Source organism: Notolepis coatsorum (assembly GCF_963971535.1).
Source record: "Notolepis coatsorum genome assembly, chromosome: 4".
Classification (NCBI taxonomy): Eukaryota; Metazoa; Chordata; class Actinopteri; order Aulopiformes; family Paralepididae; genus Notolepis; species Notolepis coatsorum.
In genome coordinates, this window is record NC_140168.1 from 175,210,554 (window position 1) to 175,220,011 (window position 9,458).

Consider the following 9,458-nt stretch of genomic DNA (forward strand, 5'->3'; position numbering starts at 1 on the left):
CCTCCATAAACTGCAGATGGTCCAAAACTCAGTTGCCCGCCTCCTCACTAACACCCGGTCCCGCGAACACATCACTCCTGTCCTCCACTGGCTCCCGATCAAGGAACGCATTAACTTCAAAACATTACTCCTCACCTTCAAAGCCATCCATAGCCTGGCCTCACCCTGGTCTTAAACTTTTTACACCAAGAGAACGGTGGGGAGAGAATATATACATATGATGGGGAGAGAATATATACATACAGTGGGGAGGAGACTGTACATTAGGAGGGGGTGGTTGGGAGAGAAATATACATATAATAGACAGTCTCCTCCCCACCGTATGTATATATTCTCTCCCCACCATATGTATATTTCTCTCCCACCCACCCACCCCCTCCTAATGTACAGTCTCCTCCCCACCGTATGTATATATTCTCTCCCCACCATATGTATATATTCTCTCCCCACCATATGTATATTTCTCTCCCACCCCCTCCTAATGTACAGTCTTCTCCCCACCGTATGTATATATTCTCTCCCCACCATATGTATTTTCTCACCCACCCACCCCCTCCTAATGTACAGTCTCCTCCCCACCGTATGTATATATTCTCTCCCCACCATATGTATATATTCTCTCCCCACCATATGTATATTTCTCTCCCACCCCCTCGTAATGTACAGTCTCCTCCCTACCGTATGTATATATTCTCTCCCACCCCCTCCTAATGTACAGTCTCCTCCCCACCGTATGTATATATTCTCTCCCCACCATATGTATATTTCTCTCCCACCCCCTCCTAATATACAGTCTCCTCCCCACCGTATGTATATATTCTCTCCCCACCGTATGTATATTTCTCCTCCACCCACCCCCTCCTAATGTACAGTCTCCTCCCCACCGTATGTATATTCTCTCCCCAACGTATGTATATATACCGCCATCTTTCTCCCGGGTTGGTGTGATCACATGACTGACAAAGCCATGCAGTGATAGGCCAGAAGTCAATTCGATTGCATCCAGGCTCGATTGCTTATCCTGTCTGGGTAGCCCGGATGATGGTTTTTTACATCGAATTTTATACACCGCAATTATGCATCGAATTTTTTTACATTGTGAATTTTATTATACATTCGAATTTTTTACATTGAATTTTTATTTCACATAGGTAAATTCGGAGCAAAGAAATTCAGATACATGATTTTCAAAGTAATTATTATCAATGCTATAAATTCGGTGTCTGAAAAAATTCAGATACATTTTTCAAAGTAATTATTTTCAATGCTATAAATTCGGTGTCTGAAAAAATTCAGATACATGTTTTCAAAGTAATTATTTTCAATGCTATAAATTCGGTGTCTGAAAAAATTCAGATACATGTTTTCAAAGTAATTATTTTCAATGCTATAAATTCGGTGTCTGATAAAATTCAAAAATCAGATACATGTTTTCAAAGTAATTATTTTCAATGCTTTAAATTTGGTGTCTGAAAAAATTCAGATACATGTTTTCAAAGTAATTATTTTCAATGCTATAAATTCAATTCAGATACATGTTTTCAAAGTAATTATTTTCAATGCTATAAATTCGGTGTCTGATCAAATTCAAATACTTCTGTCACTCATTTGCTTCCATACTGGCTCTTGTTGTATTTTGTTATCTTGCTTTCCTTCTCTCTCTTCTCTCTCTCTTCTCTCTCTCTTCTCTCTCTCTCTTCTCTCTCTCTATCTCATCCTCTTCTCTTCTGTCGTTGAATTTGTGGTTCGTTCTTTTTATTTGCCTTTTTCACTTTTCGTGTAGGGCAGTGAGTGGAAGTCCTGTCCCCTCCACGTCGGGGACCAGCACGCCTCGCCGGGGCCGGCGACAGCTCCCCCAGACCCCCGCCACGCTACGCCCCCACGTCACCTATTCCCCCGTTGTCCGTAAGGCTATGCCCACGCCTCCCGGGGTCCCCCAGGGGCGCCTCCCGGCCCGGCCCCCTGGCGCTTTTCTCCGGAGCCGGCCCCCCGCCACCCCACCATGGCTCACCTCGTCAGGGTCGCCACCCGCCACCTCGCTGGGGTGACGCGGGAGGAGGGGGGTCTCCATGGAGGGCGACGGTTGCTTCTACAACCAGGACTACGAGCCACGCCACGAGCCGCCCGCCTATGAGCAGAGCCCCGCATAACATTGGGGTCTTGTGCTTGGCACTCCGAGCATGGCACTAACACTGTCACGGTTAGGAGTTTGATTCCTGCTGGGGCCACCCGTTGTGAATGATGTATACAGTCATTCCAAAGCACTTTATGTCCTAGTAATAGAGCTGTGCTATAGAGATGCTGTCATTCATTCATAACTAAACCAAAAGACATTTATAAACAACGTCTTACTAAATGCAGGCTTTCATTTACAACTGAACGGCCATATCACTCGTTTTTGTATTAATTCTCCTAAAAAATTTTGCTAAGCTAGACTAACATGAAAGTTTAAGTGAAAGTACACACTTGAGTAAAAGTCAAAGTTTCTACTTTTAAATGTACTTAAGTAGTAAACAGTGAACTTTTTTTCTGACGGTCTATATTCTTCTGATAGCAGGTGTTTAATCAAAGATCCCCTGTGGGAGAAGCTGTTGCAGGGGAACAATGGGTTAATTTCATTGGAGGCTTTGTCGTTGGGTTCAGAGAGGAGGATGTGATATTTTTTTGTTAATAAATGTTTAAATATCTATTCAAGTTGTCATTTTTAACTGGAAAAAGTAGCATGTATGGGGGTAATTGTTACTTTACTTGATATTTGAGCTTCACTGCAGAATGGTGTATATTGTGTACAATGTGCACATACACTGAGAATATATTTCAGTGAGGTAGGAGACAGCATGTAAACTTCTGAATTGTTCAATGCGGGACATGCCAATACTCCATTGGTAAAGGGAAGGGTCCTTAAATATGTGGCATTGTATTACTAATCAACCATTTCCTACTGTATTTCCGGTAATGTATGGTCATAGGCAGATAGTGGAGTAGCTCTGGCAGAATACTGGGTACACAGTAAATTCCGCAAAGTAAATTTGACTCAAACTGAGTACATTTCACTCAAACTGAGTAAAATTTCTTTACTCAGTTTGAATCAAATGTACTCAGTTTGAGTCAAATGTACTCTGCGGAATTTACTGTGTAGTACCATTGCATTGGCAGTGTCGGCTAGGCTTCGGGCAACCAAACCTGGCCCAGTGTGTGTGGGTCGCATCTGGGCTGCTTTAGGCAACCGGACGTTCACCGCTTCCGGCAACCCCGGACATGGCCCAGTGTACTCGGGCCGGAATCGGCCAGTCAGTCATTGCCGCCTACTCGGCCGATCCGGACGTTCACCGCTTCCGGCAACCCCGGACCTGGCCCAGTGTACTCGGGCCGGAATCGGCCAGTCAGTCATTGCCGCCTACTTGGCCGACTCTGGCAGCCGGACTTGGGCCGACTAATTTCTTCCGGCCTGCCGGATACAGGCCATTAATGGGCCGGAACTTTTTGGCCACCTGGGATATCATCCAACATTGTTTAAAGGACTAACACATTCGCAGTGACAGAATCGCTTCATATTTGAGTCAATTTTTTTATAGGGTGCCATTTGGACTTCATAACTTGGGATAAAAAAAAGTTGATTTACCTATATTTTAATGTTCTATTATATAAAGCACATATCTAATTAGCTGAAAAACACATTGGTCGAGCTCAGGCACCTAAATTATATTATATTTAGATATATTAACAACATGTGTCACAAGGGATATGTCCACCCTGTTAAGGACATAGACATAACTGTTTAATTGTGATTTCAGTGCATGATTGCTATTGAAATTATTAGTGTATAGGAATTGTATGTCCCTCAATTTAGTCAGATATTTATTTTACAATACAATTATTTTAAACAGCATATATTGAGAAAAACAACTGCACATTATGAGAACGGGACATATTCTTCCACTTTATTTCTTAAGAAAAGTGAATTATGATAATAATTACTCAAAGTTTCTAGCATGTATAATCAATCCCTTCCATATCTTTATGTAACTACAAATATCCACTTGATATTTGGTAATCTCATTAAACTATGATAGAAAAATACCAACATAACAGGGTGGACAGAGGTCTAACAAATGACAAAACCTTAATGTTATTTAATGAATTTTATTAATTATAACGTGAATTAACTTGGTTTATGATGGACTAAGGAAGAACTGGAACACAAAAAGGCGTTATGGCGCTATCAACATATCCATTTGTTGTCCGCGATCTTGTTTTCTCCCGGAGTGAGCCGGCGGAGTGATATGTGATTCGGTTGTGGGCGGGTCCTGAGCCCAGGACCGTGGATTGTTGCCAATAAAGACGTGTAAATGGACTGTTTCAGCCAATCAGAATCGAGAAATTTGCATGCCGTTGTATAAATATAAATAAATGTCATCAGAAAAACCACCCTGGCAATGTGGTTCTAAACTACCATTGTAAAATAAAAAAAAGGGCAATTCTTCTTTATTATACAGGACAGTGAGTGACAAGAAAGCAGGGGTAGAGGGAATGTGGTTAACACGCGACAGAGGTCTTAGGCCGGATTCAAACCCATGGCGCTGTGTTTACATGAAACGCCCTTAGCGTGATGAGCCACCAGGATACGTCCTAAACTACCGTACAACAGAGTGAGTCTGAGCCAGACGCAGGTCCCAGTGAGAGAGATGGCAACAACAGTAGGCTATTGCTTACGGTTTTGTATTAGTAAGGAAGACCAGATGGAGACAGACTTGAGGAAAACACTTCTTTACTACCTGCCAATAGGCTACCTGTCTATTACTGCCACCTACTGGACAAGCAGTCATATAGCAATATACCACACTTACTATCGTAACGACTCGGTAAGCGTGTCTCTTTTGGTCTGCAATAGACCTATACACTTCCCTGTACTGAAGCAGTACTACTACTAGTGGGGGGGTGGGTGTTGGTGTGTGTGTGTGTGTGTGTGGGGGGGGGGGGGGGGAATTCCCGCTCCTCCTGGGCAGCGTGTCGAAGTGTCCTTGAGAAAGACACTTAACCCTTAATTGCTCCCGATCTGCAGGTCGGCACCAGTGGCGGCCCGTGGATGCTTCGCCACTAGGGGCGCTATACCAAACATTTTGCAAACATGTACAGTACCACGCAACCGACTCATGGCAAGACGTGAGCGATTCGACTCACGCTCACGGCAATGAATCGGCTCTTATGAACGAGTCGCTCAGCTGTTACTACAACAACACACAACCAGTCAAATAAAGTATAGTCTAATTCACAACTTGAAACACAATATATAAATAGAAAAGTTAGAAACAAAACTCGCTCCGTCTCCAAACACAGGCAGATCTCTCCCTCTCTCCTTCTCTCTCTCACACACAGCGCGACGTGGAATCGATTCGTTACACAATCAGACCTATTATATACCAAGAATAACTTCAGTATGAGTACAGGGCTGTACACATATTTTGCATATTGTTAAACGAGCCAAGGCTAGCTATTAAACTATCGATATGAATCGAAAATCTGGGACCCTGATGTAAACAAGACAAACGTCTTTCTCTGGTCTGCATCCCCTTAACAATTGTGTGTATTGAGCCGTACTGTATTGTACCTATTCTGCAATCTGTTAATAAAGTTCTCATTCATTCATTCATTCAAACATAGACGATATTGAACAAGCCATAATCCACGTATTTTCAATCCAAACGCGAGAGAGAGAGAGAGAGAGAGAGAGAGAGAGAGAGAGAGAGAGAGAGAGAGAGAGAGAGAGAGAGAGAGAGAGAGAGAGAGAGAGAGAGACTCACTGTTTAGTTGACACGTCCAGGGCAGGAGGGCTTGCCTTGATAAAGTAGTGTATATAATCCACTGTTGATGTATTCCAGACCACTGTCCACTGTGTCCAGACTGCATCCGCCATATAGCTTGTTAGCCAAGTGTTAGCTTGTTAGCAGCACCACACAACAGTCACAAGTACTTCATTCCTTTGTCCATTTCCGCTCGAACAGACTGCAAACTACCTGGCGTTCTATCGCCATGCTCTAAGACAAACTCTAACCTTAACCAACTTTGAAAGAGTGCCTAAGCTTAACAGTCTAAAGAACTTGCAGTCACGGCACGCTCTAAGACAAACAGCTGCCTGCATCAACAACAACACAACTATCTATACCACCAACGGACCAACCTAGGAATAAGCTAGAATTGGAACATTAGAAATTGGATTCGGCCAATCAGAGATCGTCTCTGTGAAATTCTGCTACGGAAAAAAATACTGGCGTCGGCCAATCAGAGAGCGTCTCCGCGAAATGCGGCTACAGAAATTCTTGACGCTACTGGCTAGACCGCTTCAAATCGCGCCCGGATTCCAACATAATAGTCATATTTCAACGCACAACGCGTTATGCACTGATTGGCTGTGACGGATACAGCGATCAAACTGTGACGCGCACTCAGAGCGATATCGCGTCTAGCCCGGGCCGAGAAATACGAAAAAATTAAAAAATTAAAAAAACGTGATGTCACTTCCTGCTCAGGAAAACGAGTGTTTTTTATTTGAGATAATAACGTTATATTGTGCATTGGAAATACAAACATACTTAACACTTTGGTTGCTGTAACTGAGGGGTACAATTCCCTGACTGTATTAATCAAGTATTGGTATCATTAAACCACTACCGTATTATGTACATTACTGGCCAATACCGTACACAGGTATATGATGAGAACTTCTCCACAATGAAACGGTTTCCACACAAATACTCGTTTAGAATATTTATTACAGCAAGAATATGATATTACATTACTTTGGTCACTTTAGATGCGCTTATAAGGCAAAGAATGTGCAGGCAAATCAATAATGAATGTTAGGAATTAGATCTAGGGATATTCTGGGAAGGGGGGTGTACTACCGGTTGTAAGCCAGCAGGGGGGGGCAATGCTCTATGCAAGTCAATGGTTCCAAAGGGAGCTTCAATAGGCACCTGGAGATGGTATATTGCTCCCTGAGTCAGCGGGGAAAGGCAGTGGTAATCCCAGGGTGCGCGCCGCGCAGATGAAGCCGTGGAGTCTCTGCTCCGACAGAGACGGGCTCGAGTGATGTCCTCACGGGCAGGTGTAGATCCCACAGCAGTGGGTGTAGACGGTTCTCTGCTCCAGCAGCTTGGTGAAGAATGAAGAATAATAATAGTAATCCTGCCGGAAAGTGGCTCTGCAATCACCGGTGTACCGGATCTCCTCACTGGTAAACAAGAATACCCTGAAGACTCTGACAGGAGCACTCATTCAAGGGTACTACGACTATGCTTGCACCTCATGGTACCAAACAGTGGTGCAGTGGCAAATTGACAGTAGGTCAAACGCTCCACGCGCGTGCGCGCACATGCACAGTTTTTTTTGGCTGCTCTCGTCCTGCAGCTGGATACTATTGCCTCACAGCGCGGCCGTCAGCGCGCGGCCCAGAGAGCGCCACTGGCTCTGCGGCTCTGCAGCTGCATGCTTCTCCGGGAGTCCGGTTGGATAATGCCATGTAAAAAGCGATTGCGCGTACTTCAGCCTCAGTGACCGAGGTATAACGCCGTTATACCGAGTTATACCAGCACTGCACCACTGGTACCAAAGCACCTCAAAGGCACTAAAAACTAAATTACAAACATCTCAAAACAAACTGGTCAGACTACTGCTTGACCTTACTCCTAGAACCCACCTCACCCCTGCCCACTTTGACAACCTAGGATGGCTTAGAGTAGACGACAGAGTACAGCAACTTGCAATGGGCCTGGTCTACAAGATACACTACACGACCAAGGTACCCATGTACATGTCAAAATACTTCCCAAAGGTCAGTGAATACCACGATCACAACACCAGAGGGAGCTCCACAAATCATGTTAAACCCAGATTCGGCTCAAACAAGGGACTAAACACGTTTCGCAATTATGCCACATCAATGTGGAACGCCCTACCCAAAGCTGTAAAGGAATGTGAATCACTACCCACTTTCAAAAACACTCTAAAAAAACACCTACGGGAGACTGCAATTCGAAACTGGCCCCTGTAAATGTCCTAACACAACCCCCTCCAATGTACAGTAAAAATGACCATGTATGGTCTTGTCAATATTCCAATGTACAGTGTTGCTTGTACAGTTGTACAGTGTCCCCCACCCACCCCTCCTACCCAACCTCCCCCCACTCCTACCCAACATACAGATAATACAGTACTGTTACATCCAGAGTTTCTAAAAGAATATACATTTGAGGGGGAAGAAACTGTACACTGTCCCTGGACTCTCCTAGAGAAAGACAGCAGAGTGCAATAGTTTATCCAGGAATGCAAGGAATGCAAGCTCTTATGCTCACCGCAGGAGAGAATGACAACCATGGAGATGCCACTAAATTATGTGCCTATTTCACGTTTTGTGATAATCTGTCCTCTCTCTCTGTGGCTCCTCCTTTTCACCTCCTCCTTCCCTACACTACCTTCTCTACTGTCCACTTCGTCTTTCATTCTCCTTTCATTCCTTGAATCCTCTCCACAGGCTTGCGAGCTCCATGTGGCAGGGTACAAGTTCTCAGTGCTGAGCTCGGCCTTCGTGGTGCACAGAGGCTTCAAGGTCCAGGGCGAGTTCCACTCCAAGAAAGATGAGGAGAACAAGCGTAACCGGTTCTCTTCCGTAGCTTCAAGGAGGGCCTGAAGGCCAAGTACCCGGCCTCCACCAGGCGCTGCTGAGAAGAGAGGACACCGTTCTCCGGCGAAGGCGTTAGTCACACTTCAGTTATGTAGGTGGATGTGCAACAGATTTTCATCAGATTTAGCCACGCCCCAAATGTGGCTTTGGAGGCAGTGTTTTGACAACATTTAGTCATTTAGCTGAACACTTTTATCCAAAGCGACTTACAAGTTCTGTACAACAAGTCAGCAGGAAGGGTACAACTCTGGCAGCTAAGGGTAAGTAACGTTGTTCGTCAAACGGTGTCGATTCCACTATTCCAGAGCCACAGTGTTGAATCTGGCTATGGTTCTTTTCGGCTTGTTGGTTGTGGCTCCAACTTGCTGTTGGAGTCCTACTACTTTTGTGTACTATTACAGTTTAGTTGTAGTTTGATGATTTAATGGTCTAGTTTTCCACAATATGAACTTTAGTGGCACAGTGGCTGATACCGTACAGGCACGCACGGAGGTCAGGACATTTCAAAGTAAAAGCTCTACTCGGATGAGAAAATAGATGGTAAGGTGTATATCAGATTTTTATACTTTCTCCGTGCATTTGTTTAACCAGGGGAGTCCCGCTCTTTTCCATGGGAGCCCTGGGCCCTGTTCCCCGTACCTGGTTCAACTAAGTCGATCAAGATGTCATTATCCAAATTCAGTTAACCTGATGTTTGAAGCCGGGATTTTCCTGTTCCTCGAAGGTGGATTCAGTCTCGTTAACTCAAGCCAGACTTGAGACCCAGGATAAGTGCGCG

The 9,458-nt window shown here is 44.4% G+C and overlaps 1 protein-coding gene across 1 annotated transcript in view; it reads left to right on the forward strand.

The window, feature by feature from the left end:
• Positions 1-8,686, forward strand: part of LOC311226752 (leukotriene B4 receptor 1-like) — a gene marked incomplete at both ends in the record, with an annotated part of 33,682 nt that extends 24,996 nt beyond the window's left edge. Inside the window, one exon of the mRNA XM_084312162.1 lies at positions 8,531-8,686. Within this exon, the coding sequence (XP_084168288.1) occupies positions 8,531-8,686 (156 nt within the window). The remainder of the gene's footprint in view (positions 1-8,530) is intronic.
• Positions 8,687-9,458: the final 772 nt, after the last annotated feature.